At 39.6% G+C, this 21,701-nt stretch overlaps 1 protein-coding gene across 1 annotated transcript in view; it reads left to right on the top strand.

The window, feature by feature from the left end:
• ERBB4 (v-erb-b2 avian erythroblastic leukemia viral oncogene homolog 4) overlaps positions 1–21,701 on the top strand; it is a gene marked incomplete at both ends in the record, with an annotated part of 112,172 nt that overhangs the window by 52,643 nt on the left and 37,828 nt on the right. The window contains 4 exons of the mRNA XM_009696912.1: positions 553–685; positions 3,179–3,272; positions 4,768–4,922; positions 11,243–11,317. Of these exons, the coding sequence (XP_009695214.1) occupies positions 553–685; positions 3,179–3,272; positions 4,768–4,922; positions 11,243–11,317 (457 nt within the window). The remainder of the gene's footprint in view (positions 1–552; positions 686–3,178; positions 3,273–4,767; positions 4,923–11,242; positions 11,318–21,701) is intronic.

Below are 21,701 nucleotides of genomic sequence, written 5' to 3'. Positions count from 1 at the left end.
TCAAATCTGTTAAATTTTTGGCATTTACCATGTACCGTGTCAGGGAATTCTGCAGCTTGATCTATACTTTCTGTGAAGAAAGATCTCAGTTTTGAACCCTATTGGGTTCCTGTCTCTTTGAATGCCCATGAGGGACTTGGAAGAAGCAATGAATAATTGTTTCATGCTTGCCTACCACCTTCTTGTCATTCACGATTTTATAGACCTTTATCATGTCCTTTCTCACCCATATCTAAGACTGCTTCTCTGTTTATTCCTGGTATAGAAACTCTTCTTTAGTTTTGATCACCCTTGCAGCACTCTCTTAAAACCTCTTCTCACTCTACTATATCTTTTCTGAAAGGAACAGACCTGAAGTGTATAGTATTCAAACTGTGAGTGCACAGTGTGCTTCTGTATTGGTATGATGATAATTTTTTGCTTTTTCTCTGTTCCTGGAAAACCTGAACGTTCAGTTTACTTTTCTGAGTACAGCGGAATGCTGAATGAAATGTTTTCCTTTGGATTTCAGAGGACTATGTAAGTTAATGACAGTGTCTTCTCTCTCTGCAGCTGCCGATGGAATGGTGTGTAATGAGTTATGCTCCAGTGATGGCTGCTGGGGGCCAGGGCCAGACCAGTGTCTCTCCTGCAAGCGCTTCATCAGGGGAAGAACCTGCATAGACTCTTGTAACCTGTACGACGGGTAAGCTGTTCCCCTTGCGCTTTTTGCTCAAGTTACCGATTACGTTGTTCAGGACTTTAATGAGTAAATTATTTTGATTTTACGTTAATCAGTGTCTGCCTCCATTCCCAATATTACTGATTTTGAATGAAATATAGTGTGGGATAAGTTTTAAGCCTTTCCAAATCTGAATTTGTGTAGAAGGCTTTACTTAGTATTCTGCTGACTAAAATTTTCGTGCAACTTCAAATATTTGTTGCACCTTTTGTGTTGCTGATGATATGAACAATTTTATTTAGCTGAAGACTTGCCAAAAAGACCCCACCATTTAGCCCTGCTTAAATATTGACACCCCTATTGAGAAACACATACAGTTACGTTCTTTCAGATGAGTTAGATTTAGGCATGCGATAAAGAAATTCTCTGAATAAAGACCCCAAAGTAGGAGAACTCACCCTCTTTCTTTTTTCATAATGCCCCATGTATGTGTACACACAAATAAAAATAACAAAACCAATGTGAGTTCTTCCTGCCCTTTCCTTCTGCCCACTCATGCATGTGCAGCATCTTTTCTGGAGGATGAGTGGGGCAATACCTACATACGGCACAGCCAAGGTGGCGGAATCTGCCTTACGACAGAGAGGTAGAGCTGAACTGCTTATATTAGCTGCAGCGGCAGAAATTCATGGTTAGGCTGGGAGGTGGAGGGAAACAGGTAGAATTTCACTTCGTGTATAACAGTATAGCCAGATCCCCCGCACATGTTTTAAAGTCAGGATAAAAAAACATAAATTATTTTAATTCTCTTTTTCAGCTCAAACTGCTAATTGAAAATAAGATCACTGTATGGTTTCATCCTCTTTCTTTTCTTGCCTTGGATGCCAACTCATGTAACTGTTAAGGAAAGAGTATTGAATGAACTGCCATATATGCATGAAAATATTCTAAACTCTTCTATATGGAGAATGCATGCAAAAAAAAAATCTTGTCAGAGTACAGTTTTATGTGTTTAAAAGCTCCTCTTGTCTCCTTCTCCCCTGCCTCCCCCCCCCCAAAAAAAAAAGAAAAGAAAAGTTGCAGAGCACAGTTGTGTTCTCATATGCACTGGAGAATATTGGACCGTATTCGGTGGCTTGCTGCCATGAAGCCTGTTGCAGTAAGATCACAAGAAGGCTCTCATGACCAGCCCTCAAGTCAGGGTGTTCTGATCTGTATTGATTAGTGAATGGTATTTACACTTCCACAGTCTCAGTTCCTTCCTAAATATGTTGAAGTGATTTGCAACCTGGGCTTGGGAAGGAGTTTTTTGTTTGTTTGAGAGCTCTGCACATTCATCTTGCAGGGCAGCACCAGGGTCAGGGTAGGGTCAGTTGTGTTTGACTTCTCTTTTAGCGCTCAGCTTTTATCCATCTCCAAAGCCAGAGAAGGGTGAGCTCGCTTGCTGTAGTCAAGTAAGGTTTTCCTCAGCTGTATTGTTGCAATAGATCCTAATGGCTGTAGAGGAGCAGAGGGTAAGCATCGATAAACTAAGCACAGAGCCTGTCATCCTTTACCTAGGTATTACCAGAGTGCACTAACATGAGTGTGCAGCACATCTTTTAACTGGTTAAAGCAAATATTTTAACTGGTTAATGCAACGAGATGAGATCTGTCTGCAAAGCTTAGGTGTGTCCAGTCTGAGCGAGTTACATAGATTCTGTCTGTGGTTAGTGGGAGAGAAGTGACCTGTTCAGATGTTAATTCATCTTAGCCTAGAAGAGGATGGGGTGAATTGTGTTGAGAGGGTGCTGGAGGGTTTTTGTGAGGGGCAGCTGACAGCTGAAATGAGACACCTGGTGTTTGAGGGAAGGAATCGCACCTACTAGTGCTACTTTTCCCCCCCCCTTATAAGTGGTTAAAAAAAAAATTCACTTGGGTGATAGTTTCTTGTGGATAGATGAAATAAATGAGCAAAAGGATTTGTTTTGACATTTTATAGATTCAGACCTCAGTCTAGATTTGTTGTTGATGGAAAAAGTTACGAGCCTTTTGGAGAATGGACTGTAAAACGAGAGTATTTGTAGAGACTGAACTAGAACAAGAACAGCTCTGTGATCGATGCTCTTTCTAATCCTTTCATACCTGATAGTGATGTCTCACATGTAACAAGTGGCTTCCCAAATCTGAGCCATGAGTGACAATTCCATAGATAAAAATTGAGAAATGAGTTACTTTGTCCTGTTAATGAGGTCCATATTTCTTAAGGAAAGAAGGGGAAAAAAAAACACCATGGTTTTATGCTGGTAAGCAAGCTGTCTTCTGCTTCACCTGCCCGTGAATGAGGTTACTGATGGGGCCCGGTTTTCAGCTGGTGTAAAGCAGCGTAGTGTCGTTAACAGAACTGATCTCAGCTGGCACAGTCTGCAACCCTAGTGAAGCTGGAATGATTTCCACCAGGTGAAGAGCCAGCCATTTTGTCTCAGTTTCAGTCTCACTTTTGCTTTCTCCTAACCTGCCTGCAAAATATTTTCCTAGGGAATTTCGGGAGTTTGCAAATGGTTCTGTCTGTGTGGAGTGTGATCCGCAGTGTGAAAAGATGGAAGAAAACATGATCACGTGCTATGGGCCGGTAAGAACAAAATTTGGTATATTATGGGCTAACCTGTTAAAGTGTGCTAAAGCACAGGCATTTTCTGCTTACAGACTTCAAAGCGACTGTTGAAAATTAATCTTAACAAACACAGAAAAAATGCATATTCTTCATGTAGGGGAAGAATTCTACTCGTGTTAAATTGGTGCTGGGAATAAACTTCTTTGGGTCAACCTCCTTAAGTGGTTTAAAAAGTTTTCCTTTTCTTTCCAGAGTTGTCTTAATGCCTTAGTGATACAGATGCACAGAATTTTAAAATGATAGATAGCATGTAGTTGTGATTTGAGTGCCCTCTTTTATCACTCTTTTCATTCTTTATACTCAGTTCTGCCCTGTTCTACTACAACTTCAGTTACCTTTTTTCCCACAAAAATGTGTGGGAATTTGTCTCAATCACTCGGTTAGCTTGAACAGTATGCTGTGGTGTTGGTGTGTTTTTTTTTTTTTAAACTTATGTTAGCCTTTTAGGTTGTTTTGATAGAGAATTTTTTTTTTCATGCATCCTAAATGACTGTTAACTGTGGCTGTCACCTTTGTAATGGCCAGTGAGTCTTCTTTTAAAGATTATCGCTCCTTTGTGAGCTAGAAGTTGTCTCTTTCTTTTTGTCTTTTGTACATTGCCAAGATTAAAAGTCACAAGTATCCTGGGCAATGAAGAGTTGTATTTTAGGCTCTTCATTGCTGAGAAAATACAACCCATAACTTACTTCCTTATTTCTGTGACTTACCTACTGAATGGAAAAAAAGGCATCATCATTTCTGTTGGAATACTGTGTTTTCTGCAATACAACCATAAAGCAAGAAGCTAATGTTTCAAGTGTTCAATCCATGAGGGAAATTTGGATTTGTAGCAGGGCTCAGGGACATAAAATCCCAGACCAGTGCCCGACCTGAACACCAGATTTGGTTATACACCGGCTTATCACAGCTTTAAAACTTTACTTTTGCATCATCCAGTAGAGTTGGTTTGTAGTTCATAATAGTCTAGTCTATATATGTATTAAGAAGGAGGCCTTTTAGTTCTTCAGTATTCTTGTGTCCAGATACCACAGGGAGAATGCAGTGTGGAAAATAATTCTGGAGCGCAGAGTTAAGGGATCCCACTGAGCCGCCATTGCAGTTGCTTTGCAAAGGTGGTTCTGTATTGAACAATGTCGCGGGAGATTTCTCACAGTTAAAGTAGGCATGAAGTCCACTGTGTTAAGCACACCAATAATATTGAGAAACTCGTTTAGAAGCTGGAATTTAGTCTTGCACTCTACAGAATAAGTTTATGGCCAAAAGCATCAGGATGCGCACATCTGCTGTTCCTTAAGAGACTGGAACCGTACAGCTAATTCACTCTTCATTGGGAAAGAAGTGCTGCTATGGTTATTGCTGAGTGTGCTGTCAATCTAGGACCTGCAATTCTAGGGCAGCAGGAGAAGACAGAGTAACTTAAGCGCACTGCATTTCTTTCTTCTACTCTCTCCAGGGACCTGACCACTGCACAAAGTGTTTCCATTTTAAGGATGGTCCAAATTGTGTGGAAAAATGCCCTGATGGCTTACAGGGGGCCAACAGCTTCATTTTCAAATACGCTGATGAGGATCGTGAGTGCCATCCGTGTCATCCAAACTGCACCCAAGGGTAAGTGCAAATTCTGTTAAGTGAGCCATCCTATTTACTGTTTAGAGTACATGATGATTTACATACAGTTTGGCTTGGTAAAGCACTTATCCCACTCCTGAAAACAGAATGTTTGCAGCAGTAATGTAACCTTTGATTTTTTCTGGTCTCTCGTGACATTCAGGTTCTAGTCATGAATGTCCAGCAGCTTATCAGAAAAAAACTCTACACCCCTTTTCAAAACCACAGAGAACAACTTTTCACAGCAATGCTCTTAGCTTTCATTCTAGCTACCACTGGTTTGTTGCAAATGCTGCCATCGACACTTAGGTGTAGACCTGTAAAATTACTACTATTTTTAGTATTTACTCGTTGACAGAATTTTCATCTCTGCTCGTTGGTGTTGGTGAGCTAACCCAGCAGCACTACTGTGAGACAAAAGTGTTACTGCTCTGTCTTTCACATGGGGACTGATGCAAAGGGTTTGTCTAAAACCAGACTTTGTACAGGAGACCTGAGGCTGAGCATCAATTTCTCAAGTCCTGTCTGAGTGCCGAAAATCACTTGTTACATCTGGAAATACAGAGCCCATATATCTGAGCCGGAATTAAGAATCTGTGCAACAAAATAATAGTAGTCACATATACAACTATTGTTTTGCTTGGGCCACATAAGTTTTATAAATGTCTTTTCGATGAGATGGTTGGTGGTGTCCAGCATGCAAAGAAAGGGAGAGGCAGCCAGGGGAAGAAGAGGGAAAACTTTGGCCAGTGAAATAATCTTCAACAAAGGACTCTTATTGTTTAGCAGCTAAAATTAAACCAGTAAATTATTCAATGTAATCTTAGTGTCAGCAGCTGTTACCATTCAAAATGAGACCTTTTGCTGGTTTTGCAAATCTAATTACAATAGAGCCATTAGGGAAATGAAAGTGAGATCACAGAGACACAGCCAGGATCTGTTTCAGATTTGTCTTCCACCTCAGACCCTTTAAATCAGTTATACAATAAGAAAAATGCCGCTACTGTGGAGGAAGAGTGTAAGAAGAAACAATATGAAAAGATGAGCTCACTTCAGGAGCTCTGATCCTGGCTTTAATAATGGTGGAAGTGCCAATCCTGATCGAATCTGACAAGCCTAGCTATGGATATTAGATTTATTGTCCACCCTGCATAAGAAGTGCCTTGCAGCTCTGCTGGCCTCTCGGAAGACCAGGATGTGACACTTCTTCCCATTGCCTCCTCTTTTTTTGTGAGGTCTAACTGATCTAATTATTGCTAATCTCCATGGCACAACTGTGTTTCTCTCCAACCAGGAATGGAGCAGAATGTTTTCCATGCCTTTCCGCTTCTTCACGTATTTTGCAAGTGGTTGGTTGGTTGTTTTAATCTCCCTGGATAGAATGGGATCAAGAAGGGAGGCTTTTATGCCTTGTGATGAAAATCTGACTTTCTAGTTCATAAACAAACAGGAAGGGCATTACGCAGTTGTAACTGAACTTGCTGGTATTCATTGGCAACCTTTGGTGGCACAGGGTTTCTTTATGCTAAGTTACGTTGTCATTTAATCCTTGAACTTTCCGTTTTTTCTTCTTTTTATTTTCTGCAGCCAATTAGGTAAAATAACGTCTCATTTAACATTGTGTGCCAATCCCCCGAGAAATTACAAACTACCACTAGTAAAAGGCTCACCCAGGTTACATATGCAAAGGTGTAGCTGTCTCCCAGACGAAGAGCTATTCCTTTGCCATGAGTCAAGTACTCTTTGTAGAAATCTTCATCCTCTTGTTAAAGAGTTAGTGTGTCTATTCTTAGGTATTTTGTTACGCCTCGTGAAAACAACACCCCACCACCCCCCAAATTTACGTAAGCATGGGTATTCTTTTGTAGTGTTCCTAAAGACTTTCTGACATGTGATTAAGTTAATGAAACTGTTACTGATTGCCCAAGGTGTTTGGGATTTATGGGTTGTCCGTTGTCTTGCCAACATCGTGAGGGGCTGAATATGCCCACAGAGAGAAGGGAAATCAGTTGCTCTCTGTCCTTTTCTCCTTCAATACTGAATTCTCAAGTTTCGTGCCCTTCCTTTAGAAATTAATATTCAAATTCCCCTCAGTCAGGATCCTTCAGTGAAATAGGTTGTGGAGGGAACACATATTTGGCTTACAACTTCATGGTACAGGGAGACTGTAATTTTACTTCATCTAGCGTGTCTGTTCTCCTCGCTGTCAGATCAATTGCTGGAATAAAACTGATGCCCTCGCAGTACAGCTTGGATACTTGTCAAAAAGTGTTGAGCTGTTGCAGAGCAGTGTTCCCAGTGTGGTACTGTCTCATTCCTGCAGTGCTGCTCTCTTTGAATCAGGCTGCTTGCTAAAATGGGTTGTTAGTTCTCATACCTTGTTTCTAGTCATCCCCACCTGTTGTTATCACCAAGGAAGACATCTGTCCCACCTCTGTTTCCTGTGAGCGTTTTGCCGCAGTTTGGTCGTGGCACTTGCAGATGATTGCATTACACCCTAGAGCGTGATACTTGATAACACCGTTCTCCCTTATTCAAGTATAATGGCTGCTCCTGTTAATAGGTGCCCTGTTAATGATCTTACATTGACCAAGAGAACTATCAAGGAGTGACTTCCTTGGGTGCAACAACTGTGCTCTTGGCCTTGCATCCCCATGATAAACATCAGCTACTTGAAGCCAATTTGGAGCAGATCAAAGTGGGACAGCTATCCCATTTAATTCAAGAGAGTCAGAAAGCGTTTGGCACCTCTTCTTGCAGAGCTAGCCAAAATGGAACAATTTCACAGAAATAAAATACTAATTATGTAACAGCATTTGACAGTCTGCTTCCTTACTGGGCAAGACACAAGTAGGAGATCTCACTGGACACCACCCCTCATCATAGGAAGGCATTTTCTCACCCATCTTTTTGAAGGAAGTGTATTACTCTTCACCAAAACTTTATTTACCTTCTAAGCTGAGACCAGAGAAGTCATGGGAGCCTTATCAACACGTGTGTGGTTCAGAAGGGATTTGAAGGCAGAAGTACTGTCTTACCCCGAAAGCTTAGGTGTATTTTTAGGAAGATATTATGAATTCCAGATGAAACGATAACACAAATTCAATGGCCACAAACTCTGAATAAGAAACTGTTACTGTTTTGTCGATGCAAAATTTCCTTCTACCCCCTGCCCCAGTTCAACTTTCTTACTATCACTATCAATGCACTTCCCGTTGGCTAAATAACCCCCTGATTTTGAGTTGCCTTGCTTTATCCATAGGAATAGTTGGATGACCAGGTCATCGCCACAGCTAAGGTTTTCTCCTGCCCGGAGTTAATCCATTTATGCCACTGTATAATCAGTTTTGTTTGTTTCCAATGACAGAGAGTTTTGATGCACTTCCCGTTGGCTAAATAACCCCCTGATTTTGAGTTGCCTTGCTTTATCCATAGGAATAGTTGGATGACCAGGTCATCGCCACAGCTAAGGTTTTCTCCTGCCCAGAGTTAATCCATTTATGCCACTGTATAATCAGTTTTTGTTTCCAATGACAAAGAGTTTTGAGAATTCATCTGACTAGAAGTGCCTTTGCTACTCCACATCTGTGAATAGTTAATACCCCACTTCTCAATCTTAAGGAAAATTGATGAAAGGCCATATTTGTGACAGAGTGGGAAAAAGGATTGTTTCAGGAAAAAACAGTTGTTACTCCAATCTTCAAAACTGTTTTAACTTGTCATTTTCTTTCAGAGGGTGATTATCTGTAAAGCTAGGATGAGCTCCAAGCGTAATTTTCTGTATAAGCTGTTGGACTGTTGTAAGATACTGAATATGTCATTAATAAATTGGCATGTATTAGTTAACCAGTTCATTTTACAGAGTGAACTTGGAAATGAAATTATCACCCAGACTCCAAGCAGAAGAAGGAACCCTGGGGCTGAATGGAGTATGGTGTGATGTACAATTGTGTCATGCTTGTACTTACATGTGTCAAAAAGCCTGAAACCAAGGAATTTACTTCCAGAGGAAAAATAATTGACGACTTGGTGGTGCAAAACAACTTGTTAATAGATATTGCTGTTACTGACACAGTATTGTACTTCACTGCATGTAATCAGGACAGCCAGTCTGAGAGTAGGAAACTGTTCAATATGACTAGGAGTAATGGCAATTGCACCTGGACAGAGTTTTCTGTTTAGGGCTGGGAAATCCACTGAAAAAGATTACAGATTTAAGTAAAAATCAATGGTATTTCAGCTTGGAGTGGGTGAGGTCCAAACAGTTCTCTCTTCTTGGATTCAAGTTCTATTCTCCAGAAGTCTGAGAGAATAAATGTACAGATGTGAAATGACTCCAAGACAATAGGCTTTTTGTGTTAGTCTGTCATTTATCTGAACTAGTAATGGACTCTCAGATCTCTAATTTGAAGAGGGCCTTCTTTTTACTTATAGCAGGAATCTGAGCTCAGCTTCTCTTGACATGCTAGGAAATGGAAGATCTGAACAACTTTTTTTTGGCCTCCTCCGTTACTGAATTGGTTTTCTGCAAATTGCTGAGAATGCTGTGAAAGGGGGAAATGTTGGATATGTTTGGTACTGGGTAGAATTCAGACAGTCCTGAATTTTGAAGTTCTGAAGCCCTGAAATTTCAAAAAGCACCCATCAAGAGTTCTCTCTGTTAAGTTTTTGAATTGTATTTAAATCTACCATTTCTGTTTATGCGTTACCTGGCCACCTGGGTATTTAATGAATCCTTTTTATGTCTGTTCATTTGCTGAAGGAAACCGTTATTGAGGAAATCCTAACAATTTCTGTTTGCATGTCACAGTTTTTATGTAAAAATAAAAATTCAAGTAAACAAACAAGAGGTAAGGTTCACTATCATTCTGTTCTCCCTGATGGGCAGGTAAGAGGAAATTGAGTTCACGGAATTTATAATGGAAGAGTGATACCTAATTTAAATACAGCAAAAGCTGATGAGTGGCAATTGATGGTGAAGTGGAAAGAAGATCTCATGGGAACACATTTGAACTCTTTCAGATTTTTGACATGCGTATCCCTCTATCAAAGCCAAATTGTGAAAGCAGGAGACTTTAAAAAGAGTTGGTGATCATACCTTAAATTTAAAATGCCTCAACAGAAGTGAATTTCAGGCTGTTGATGCGTTGTATCACTGACTCCTGCAGTAGATGTGCAGCCAAAGAGCCTGTTAATAAAAAGGCTCTGGGATCTTCTTGGAGTTGAAATAAATGGTTTGGTTTCCTTAAAATGCTGAGAGCTAGATATTCCTCGTGGCTACAGAGGGACTAGCTGGGCATTCAGCAGTAAATGGTGCCAGGTTGTCTTAAGCCCTCAAAGCTTAACGTCTCGTATCTGTCTCTGAGTTGTAATTGTAAATGTGTAATTGACTTGCCATTTGAATGCAGAGGACCTAGACCATCATTTCGCTTACTACTCTTCAAGAGGGCAAGGAAAATCCACAAATATCCATGTTTTGCAAACAGGCTCTTTCCCCATGGTTGTGCTTTAGTGGTGCTGCATAAAGTGATTCCTTGCATTTCCATTGTCTTGGGTGAGCACCTGTTGATTTTGTTGGTGGAGGACTTTTGGCAGCATCTAAGGAAAGCAGAATAAAGTGCCTGAAGCAGTGGACACCATTTTGCTCTGGCTTTTGATGTTGGATGTTCATCCTTGAGCTTCCCTGATAAAAGTATAGTCAGCTTCCAAAATATTTCTGCAGTCGCCCTAGCTAGGAGCTTAGAACAGAATGAACAATTGCATCAATTACAGAAAGAAGAAAAGTTTTGCATTGTGCTTCTGGAGGTCTTGTCTTGCAAATGAACAGTTTTTGTGTAGTAATCACTGGTTTGATGATTCAGACAACATCCAGAAAAAGCAACTCTAATGTCAGGACTCCCACGTATGCAGGTGAAACTTGCCTTAAGTGTTGTTTGAGCTAAGATATGTGCAACCTTGGAGTGCTGTTTATGTTGCTATTATTGTTCCCATTGCAAACTTGTTTTTGTCACAAGCTATAATTTTGTGGTGATTTGGGTCTCTCTTGAGAATTATAATTAAGAATGTGGCACAAAGAAGGGGGTTCCTGCTTCTTGGATCTGTAAATAACAGATTTCTCTCTTTCTCTCCCTATTTTCAATTTGGATTTGCTGCAGGTGCATAGGCCCACGTATTGAGGACTGCATCGGCCTGATGGATAGGTACTTGCTGAGTGATCGTTCCCTGTGTGTCTTCCATCCTCCACGTGTGGACAAGGGTGCATGCGTGTGCATGTCCTTGTGAATGGCAAATGACGTCTTTTGTTCTGTAATTGCCTGCAGGTGTAGAGGTCCCGCTAGTCATGACTGCATTTACTATCCATGGACACGACAGTCCACTTTACCACAACATGCTAGGTAACATCCACCACTTTTCCATTTTTGTACACAAGGTCCTTTCCTGGTTACCATAGGAAAGTTATACTATCCAGTTTGTTCAGAAATGCAAATTATGGGGAGAATATAATTTGTCCTTACATAAGATATGCCTCTGAACATCCAAATTTACTTTTCCATTTGAAAGCCAATTAAATATCTTGCTCATTTAGGCTGATTAGGAAATGCCTTTTTTTAATTATTATTAGGTTTAATCAATAAGATTCAATTTTAAAATTTTCTGTAGACGTGCATGTGTTGAAATTTTACTAGAAGTAAACATGGTGAAAACGCTGGTTAAATTACTTTTTTCCCATTTGTTGGGTTTTTTTTGTTTGTTTAAGACGGAGCTTAAAAGCAAATGAAGCTTTTTCTTCCATACTTCTCTGGGAAAAAAGGGAATGTTTCAGCAAAACTGAATTTCTTCCTTAGTTCACATAACATTATCGTGTGATGATTATTTTTTTTGTTTTTTAAAAAAAAAAATCATAACCTTGCAGCAATTTTATTTTTCAGTAATGACAATCGAAACAAATTATTGTAGGAGGATTCCCAAAACATTCTGGTTATATTCTGCAATCTTTTTTATGAAAGACCTTCATTACCATTGTGTTTGTTTATTTTTAAATTCAAACTGGTTAGTATGACTTCCAGACTTTGGAATTACTGTCCTGAGCTAAGACTGGATGAAAAATATATCATTCCAATCAACTTCACCTCATTAAGGATTTTACTTTGTTTTTTTTTCTGGTCTTTAAAAAAAGATTTTAAGGTTGCCTTTCCTTCCTAGTTATATACCTAATGTGAATATTCCTACTTCTGGCTGTTGAAGGAGGGTATGTTTAGACTTGAAATGCTATCAAATGGTATGCTTGTTTAATTAAATCAGTATCAGTTCTGACTTAATTCATGGGCCAATGAACAAGTAACAGAAGACAACAGAGTTTTTCAGTATTTCAATATTTTGTTTTAATCTTTCTGATCTGGAATATCCAGTTTGAGATACTTCTGTGGGGGACTCATTTTCAGCTGTCCTCATCCAAACTGAGTTGCCCAAAACAACCAATCAGTTTTAAACGTCTCCATTTTGTCATCTTTACTCAAAGCACAAACACATAAAATGTATTTGCCTAAGTTTAAGGGGCTTACCAAACTACAGAGAATGAAGACCATGCTGAAGTTCTTTGCTTTAGTAACCAATTTAAAAATAACATGTATTTCACCAGTTGGCTTTTTAATCACTTTTTGAGGGAACATTAAGAGTTTTACACTAGGAAGCCTATTTGTTGGCTGCGGTGTAACTCTCTTACAGCATTACAGGCTGCTCACTCTAGCTTCCTCTGTTAGCCCGAGCACCAGTCAGACTTTGGTTGCTGTTTAATTCAAGTGGTGTAACTCCAAAACTTACTTTTGCATTGATAAATGTTCAGATAGTAGTAAAGTCTGTGGAGGTACTGCCAAATACCCACTGAATTTGATAGAAAGACTCCTGTTAATCGCAGTGGATGTTAGATTGGGCTCTCTATTTAAAAGTGGAATTAAAGGAGTGGAACCTCGAACAGGACAACACTAAAGAAAGTATTGCCTAGTAGAGTGGTACACTTAAGCCACGTGTTAGCAGGCAATGCTTATTTTGGCTTTTGTGTTGTGTAAATTGTAGATTGTGTCTCCTTGAATCTACTGTCAAGGTAGTAAAGCAAATTATCAAGGGGGCTGGAAAATAAAGCCGTTGTTTTACTCTGCTCAAGTGAATAATCTCCTGCTCCATTTAGTCTGAGGGAGAAGACCCTCAAATGTTTCCTTTAGATCTGATGGATATTTTTTTTTCCAACTTTGCTGAATTTATTTTAGGAAAATTACTGCGCTGTGTTTAAATGTCAGTATGGACGTGTTCTTTAACTTTCAGGCCAAAGAAGGACATTTCATACCTTTCTATGTATTAGATTAGTGAAATTGTGCAATTTCTTTGTGAAAAAGGTTCATTTTGTTTGGGCTAAAAATGGGCAAAACTGCACTGGCAAAGTGATACTTTTTATTACAATAGGGGTGTAAATCAAAAATGGATGTGTTTTGGTTTAGATAGAACCTTCTCCGTGTCCCTTTTGATAATTGAGTGCCCTCCCTAGACTTACAGACCTTAAGGGTAAAATTGATTATTAATTATTTTATCCATTGACTTGAATTTCTTCCTTTGATGGGAATTAGCAGTGAGTTGAAGGACAGGGTTCTCTGCTGTTCAGGCAGCTTAAAGTGAGAGCAGGGCTCTAATCACAAACAAGATACTTCTCATCTTTGCCTATTTCCATTTTCATACCAGTGTTGCTTTTCTTTCCAGTTTTGCAGTTTGCAAATTGATTTTGCCATGATCCATTGACTTGAGGGCTTTTGTAAGAGTCTGGTAAAATAGCAAACGAATTCTTACTGTCGTGTTTAATAAAGATGAATCAGACGTGCATCACATGGCTTGTTTTCCAGATGACAGGGGAAACTTCAGGTTTTCTGCTTATGTTTGGTCCCTTATATTTTGTGGGAAAAAAATCCTTACATTTGGCATTGCAGGTCTTTCTGCCATAGGTGTTTGGGTTTTTTTAAAACATTTAGATTAAACAGAATTCTGTCTGAAAGGATGCAAGAAACGCTTTTCTTTTCCCATTTCTGGCTCAGTGCCACGTATAAGGGCTATTTTAGCCCTTTTCCTCTAGACTGATTGATAGATTTTTCAAATGACTGTTAGGTTACTTGTTGGATCTCATGTGCCTTTTTTTTTTTTCTTCCCCCTATGAGGACGCACATTTATTTTCGATGTGTTCAGTTTATCCTCACCAAGACTTTCACTGTATTCTTAACTGCCAGAAGTTCAAACTGTAAAGGACTTAGAAGTCACAAGAGAAATGAGTGCCTCTTCTGCTTGTGGTTAGTTGCAAATTCTGGTTATTGTCGTCGCTCTTGATTTACTGTAGCTGAAATCATATGGCAGGGAAAGCCTTTCCTCACACCTGTGGCATACTCCGTATTTATACCATGTTTAATTCATAGTGTCCCTATCACAATGTTGTCTGATTGTAATTCCTATGAGTCACTGAGTCAGTTTGCTGAGCAGTTTTTCTGGCTGACCGCTTTGGGCTGCTCAGATGACACAGAGACCTGAAGGAATGGGACAGGCCTTGCTAGCAGAGAATTCTCTATGCAAGGTGGAGTCCTTAGCTGGCATGTAACTAGCATCACTGCTTCTTTCTCTCCCTGTCTCTCCTTCCTTCCGTGCCATGCTGATAATCTCAGCCCAGGCAACAGAGAGGAGACAAGAGCCTTGTGTCCTGGCTTTTCTCAGCTGCTGGTAGCTCTTCCTGTTGTTCTCAACCTTCTGGGGGTGGGGGGAGTAGGTACTAGATTATTACTGTAAGGCTTCGGTTTGGGTTCCCCCTTCTGTATCAGTCTTTCCTAGAAATCACTTTGCTTTCCTAGAAAGCAAAGATGGGAAGCAGATGGAGGCTGGGATTTCCCAGGGTGCCCAAAGGAGTTAGCCATCCTTCTTTCCGACACCTTACTAGAATGACATTCCTCCTTTCAATACCTTCTGACAACTGTAGTTGGTGGTTTCTTTGCGTGGAATAGCATACTTGTTAGCTCTGCAACAAAGAGCAAAAAGAGGAGTATGCCTGCTTCAAAGTTTTGCATAACCATTGCCTAAAAGGAAGATTGAAAAACTGTAAAAATAATACTCTGCCGTTCATTAGGAAAATTACTCGAGGCAGTCACGAAAGGCTGGTTCCTCTACGCTCCCCTGCTCCCAAGTCCACCAGAAAAGTTTGACTAACTCAGTTATTGAAGCTAGGCTGTGGACAAAATTTTTACTTGAAGTATGAATTTTAAATGCGTCCATCCTTCCTATGATGCATTCGGCTTAATACTAAGAAGAGCTAGCTTATCAAAGGAGGAGTGAAGTTTCTGTTTTCTGGTGCGTGAGAGATTGCAAATCTGAAGATGTGATCGGAAGCATGTGGTGGATATGACAGGAAAGATCTAGCACCTTGATGTTATTGGTCTGAGTAAGCTGATGCCTCTCTCTGTTTACGCCCTAAGAAAATTTCATTCACATTTGCCTTTTAACTAACAGAAACTAATTAGCCAGGACCACCGTTGTCAAGTGGTTACATAAAATGATGCGTAGATGTTAACTCAAATTACAATCCTAATGCTAGCTTTATATCAACAAAGGACGTTCTCTCAACAAATCATCGGTCCCTAAACAAAAAAAGCGGTTTTTATGTACTGCGTGTGTGTACAAGAGCTAATTAACAGTAAGCCCTATGTAATGCAGGCAAATCCTTTCATAGCTGTTTTGTACCCCTGCACAGTATGACTTCAATAGAATTTCACAGCAGCTCTGAGTAGATGATGGGGAAGGGAAACCACCTCCAATAAACAGCTTATGTTCATTGCTTTTATGGCACTCTGTTCCATTGCTTGGAGGAAAGCGTTCCATATGCTCAGTATTTGTATAGAATAATTGTAGTCATTCTGGAGGAGAAGAGGAAGAGAATCTCTGTAAAATAAGAGGGGAAAAATAGGATCTATGAGTACAAACTAAACTACGTTACTTGATTGGTAAAAGATGCTACTCTTGAGAGACTTTTAATGTGGAGCTTTCTGATGCTGTATCAGAACAGAGCAGTTGAAGAAACACATTTGTTTTTATTTTTTAAGAATCAAGACTAGAAAAACAGGTAGTCTCTGATCCAGCCTCTGTGGGTTGGATAGAGCTTACACTTGATCTGTTTAGGACAGACAGGTAGAGAAATCCCTGTTCTGTGTGAGAGCTGGCTGCTACTGAACTGCTTCTCAAACAGACCTTTGCTGTGGGCACTTTTATTGTCACAACAGCATTTCACTGCCTGGAGCTTTAGGGGGAATACATTTTGAGTACCCCTGTGACATGAATGAAAGTCACTGCAGTGATGTCTTGAGCTCCCCCACTTTTTAGCACTCCCACTTAGTAAGACTGATCTACTTAGGAAAGGGGCTAGATGGATTTTCCTTCTTTTCTGCTGAACAGATCTAACCACAGATAAAAACCCCCTCTCATAGTATTAAAACTTCTGTTCTCTAACATGTTCAGAAAGATTTGTCTGGGGTCTGTGAGGGTTTCTACTTCATCTCCTTTACTCAGCAAGGTTGCCTGGTGTGGTCTCATAGTATGGAAGGATTTGGTAGGATCTGCTACTATGCAGAGAGAGAAACTGTTAAGGTTGGAAGAGTGAAAGAACTAGAAACAATTGTCATGCAGGTGCTTTTTTAAAATCCGTTCTGTGGCTCCAGTAGTTTGAGGATCATGTTGAGAGTGCACAGGGTAGAATAAGGCCAGAAGTCTGATGTTTCCAGTAGTTTGGTATACAAAGAGTGGAATAGGAGTGAAATACTCTTGCAGTATATTGAGATTGTTGATACTTACAGGCCAAGATTCTCAGCAGCTGTGTTTGATGGGTTTTGGTAATATTCATGATCGTACAGTGGTGCACACAGTAGAAATGCCACGGTGAGGTTGTGGAAGTGGCCTTAGCATGTCTCCTTGTGGATATAGGTGTGGCAATCCTTACTGTCTCATTCGGTTTGTCCCAGCCCTTGTACCTTCTTCAGCTGCTGCGCTCTGAAGAACTGTAAGCGCCGAGCCCAGTCTTACAAAGCAAGCAAGCAGGTTTTTTGCAGAAATGTACAGAGACTTGTATTTGGTCTGCTTAGTACCCAGGATAACATCATGAATTTCGTAGTACCTCTGTTATCCCCAAACTTCATGCCAAGTGTTCATTAAGTCCTGCTCCTCTGTGGCCTGAGTACAAGGTCCAGCTTGGTGAGCTTCATGCATGTGTTCAGCTCCACCTTAACAGCAAGCCTCTCAGTTTGATGGAGAGTGTTGTATACAGAACTCACTAAACACAGTATTTACCAAGCACTTGAGTTTTGTCAGGTCATAACCAAATTTCTTTGCAGAGACTTCTCAATGAAAGCTTTTTTTTTTCTTGCTTTGCTACCACAAGTTGCAAAATAGATTTTCAAATACATTTAAAATAAGAAAATTCTTTGTTCAGAAAACTGACTAAATTATTTTTACTGAAACTATAACCAGAAAAAATAAGAAGTGATTAGGCCAAACTTGATAGGTCACTGCTAAAAGATGAGAAGCATTAGGAAATTCCAAATTGAAAACGGTTTGTTAGAATGGAAAACAGCACACCGCCCTGTTGCAGAGGTCGTCACTTTTATTTCTCATCAGGCTACATAAGTCTTGTGTTGTGTGTCTGTACTGGTTTGGCTACACAAATAATATATGATGGAGAAATAAAACTCTGCCATGAAGAAGTGACCTTATTGTAGAGCAACAGATACACCTCAACAGTCTCCAATGGGTTTCTTTTATGGCTTGAAATGAGGATTTAATTTAGATTTAATGTTGTTATAAATTAATTATCTATTATTAAATATACATTTGTAGAGCTTTAGAAATATGTAAGATGTAGAGTTGTTTAAACCTCCGTGAATGGTTTCTTAATAATTCATTAATATTTAACATATAATAAATCAGAACTAAAGCTTGCAGTCTTACTTCCAGTCTACCTGTTTAACGCAGGATTTGTCGCTCTTTCATATGTAGGCAATTTACATGACAAATGTATTTGAGTTTAGTGTCCGGCCAAAATTTAACTCTCTGCATTCTGGCTTACTGACCGTGACCTGTCAGGTGATAAAGGAGCTACAATTCTTGCATTAAATGGGAAGCTTTGGAATTTGGAACAGTTCTTTGGAACAGTACCTTGGTAGTGGTGTGCTTGTGTTGTAAGCATGTATACACTTAAGTCTGCACAATTAGATCTCTTCAGATCAAAGTTAGCGTGTCAGGCCACGTAACCTACTGTAGCTGGGGACTGCATTTGGCTTTTGGATAGATCTACTCCTTTCTGGTATCTGTAAAATAATCTTGCAAGAATTTCCCCCCATGCATACTGTTCCATTGCCTATTTAAACCCAGTTAAATATTTGCTGGAATGATCAAGTGTAGATCACAATGCAGATGAGAATTTGTATTTGAAGTCTGCAATTGGCATCACCTTTTTTTGTTTTACATACAAAAGTGCACGTTCTACTTCTCGGTTAATTTGCACCATTTTTTCCAGCGTTAGATCAAAAATAGCGGCTAACTTGTTAATAGTGATAATACAGTTCACAGTTGATCTTTTTAATATTTTTTTTCACAGAAATGGAAATGCTACCTTTGATAAGACATTTTCCAGTTTTAGCAGTGTGTGGCCCACAAACACAATGGTAAACTAATAAAACAAGCTATAGGCTTAAAGGAATTAGCAAGCTTCTGTCCTGTGGTGCTATGTGTGGAAAGTTGTACTGCAGAAGTTGCCAAAGGTGGAAGCATTACCACAAATACCAGCAACTATGCAGGAATAGAGCATTAGTAAATCGAGCCGTCAGACCATATTACTTTATCTTAGTATAATTTTTTTCCTGTCATGCTGTAAAGTGAAGGAACAGGGTGGGAAAATGTCATACACATTATCTGTACCTTAGGGCTTTTTGTATGAAGAGTTTCAAATAACTACATTCAAAATGTAGTGGGAAAGAGGGCCTAATACTAAACTCATTTTCCATGCAATGCCATCTCTCTGTTAGATCAGCTTACTTTGCACCTCTTTTCTGTGAAGTAGAGGTATTTTGCCTCTTTTCTACCTTGTTAAAATGGCAGTGGATAGACTTAAACAGGAATGTAGACCCTATACCTTCAGAAAGACTGACTGTTTTCTCAGGACTGTACATCACAGAGGCTTTAGAGAAGAGCCACCAGGAATAATTAAAGCTTTTTACTTTGTGCCTTGTAGTGAAGAAGTTTGGGAGCTCAAACAGCTGAATCGTATTTTGGCTGAAGGTTAAAGCATAGAGCCTGGTCATCATCTAAAAGTACATAGTTAAGGAACAAAAGTTTGCTTAAAGATAGTGGCACTAGTCCAGCAGACTGAAAATAAGAGTAGGGTGTCTGTCTGTGAGAGAATTAAATGGGTGAAATCTGAGGAAAGACACATTCAAAGCAGCGAAATGCCAGTGCATTTCGGATGAGGATTATTAATCCCTGGATTGATTATTCCTGGTAGTGTTCTGTTCTCCAGTACTAGACTTGTAAAATCAAGACGGGAACTTTTTCTTGCAAGCATGATGAATTTGTGCCAAGCCTGTAGGCTGTGCTATGCGAATGCTCAGACCAGAGGATTTTACTGGTTCCTCTTGTTGTTGTTTTACAGTGTGTGACATAACACTTCCATATCTTTGATGATAGTTTCCAGCTACAATCAGCTCTTGGCTCATCCTCTAAGATTAGGACCCAGAGTCGTCCTTTTGATTTCGATTCCTAGTACCATGTTGCACACAGACAAACAAATCCAGCTGCTGAACACTGGGCTTTGGTTTCTGACAGCTTTGGTGAGGCACGGAGTGAGAGTTCCACGTGACTGTACACAAGGTTTCTGTTACACTGACATATCCCTGTTTGTCAGTTAATATTCTGAGTTTTCAGACTGTCCTTTGCTAGGAGAGAGGGGAAACTCACTCAGTTTTCACCTGTTTGACTGCGCTGTCTTGCATTCTGCCTGTATTCACTTGAATGAGACATTTATTTTGAATAAACATAGTAGCATTTTTGTGTGTTAGTGGTTCAGCATTTTTATTTGATGGCATACAACTGAAGGCAAAATGTTTCCCATGACTGAGTTTCTCCACTAATGACGAAATTTGAAGGTCTGATTTGTCAATCTCTGTCAGATTTTCTATGCCGTAGATATGGGTGAGGTACTTAAGTATTTTCTATCGTTCTGCAGTGCAGACTCTTCCTTTTTTTCTTTTTTCATCTTCTCCCTCTTCTTACTGTCCCTCCCTTTCCTGGAAGGTGCTTTGCTGGAGCTGTATCTTTGAACTATGACGTTTTAGAAAGCGTGGCATCTAGATACTATTTTTATTTGTATGTAACCTTTGAAAGTAAAGTTTTCTTTAGGGATGATGGTACTTTTGTCAAAAAAACTGCACGCTTTTTTTCAATCTGATGTAAATTTTTAATGACACCATCTTCACACACTGGTGAACAAGCTCTTTTGCAGACATATTGGCAGTTTAATCAATAGAAGATAATGCAGATAATGGTTTCTGTAGTTATCTGAGATTAGGCAAGTGATCAAACAGGCAAGGAAAGATTGTGGGATAACGTGAAAAACAGGCACTGGCTAGTTCCGATTGAGATTTTCATTGGCAGAGAGTTGTGAGGAGCTTACTGTGTATTTGTCTGTTCTAGTACATCTCTCAACAGAGCTGGTAGTCCCTCATCCTGAAGAGTTGTGGCATTTACACAGAAATTTGAGAACAAATTCAACCTTGTCATCAGGACAAATGCCAACCTTTGTTTAAACATGGTCCACTCATGACCTAATCCCTGATTTGTAAATTATATGAAGTTTTTGTTGTAGTACCTACAGGAAAATTGTCTGAAATGCAATGAACCTTTTAAGTAAGAAGTGTGAACTGTTTCCTGAGATAATTTGTCTTAGACTCCCAATACCCTGCCTGTGACATAGTCTGTCCATTAGAAACACAAGGCATGAAAGCAATACGCCAAGGTGTTACTTGCCTCTTAAAATACTCACTTTTCATTACATTTTCTTATTTTAATCCCTGTTCCATTTTTAACTCATAGCTGTCTACTTCTAGTAAACTTAATGATGTTTAGATATGTCACTGAAATTAAGTAGCACAGATATTTCTTAGAAGGCACAGAAGCTCTAAAGCAACATAATGTGAGTGAAAAGAAGAGGTGACAGTGGAAAAGTAGAAGCAAACCAAAGGACAGATGTTTCTAATGATTTGTTGCCATTTGTTTTGCTCCAGTTAATGCTGTTAAGGTTCAGCCAAGTTAGAACCTATAGGCTTGATGTCAGTGTAGCATGACTGTAGTCTTAGAGGTCATGCTGAAGAGGAGATAAGACATTACGATCCCTGCTTTTGGCAATACAGCATGTCAATCTGCAAATTAATCTGAAAATAATGCTGGGACCATGGACCATGATACACGGATCCTGTAGGTTGGTTGGTTAGAAGCAAAGAAACAGCGATGATCTGGTAGACTGGAGGGAAGACAACTAATTCTAGTTGGGCAGTTCACCAGCATTACAGTGGCTGAACTGATCTCTTCTAAGTTCCCAGTAGGCTTGAAGCAGCCACCAGGATATTTTCAGTTCATTTCAGTGGACTCTGTATCAGTGGGCATTGCTTTGTTTGATTGAATAACCTTCCTTAAAGAAGATGTGTAAACTTCAGAAATTAATTA

The sequence above is a fragment of the Cariama cristata genome, unplaced genomic scaffold, assembly GCF_000690535.1.
Source record: "Cariama cristata isolate BGI_N322 unplaced genomic scaffold, ASM69053v1 scaffold9633, whole genome shotgun sequence".
Classification (NCBI taxonomy): Eukaryota; Metazoa; Chordata; class Aves; order Cariamiformes; family Cariamidae; genus Cariama; species Cariama cristata.
The sequence above is the reverse complement of the archived record's forward strand: the minus strand, read 5'-3'. Positions and strand labels throughout refer to the sequence as shown.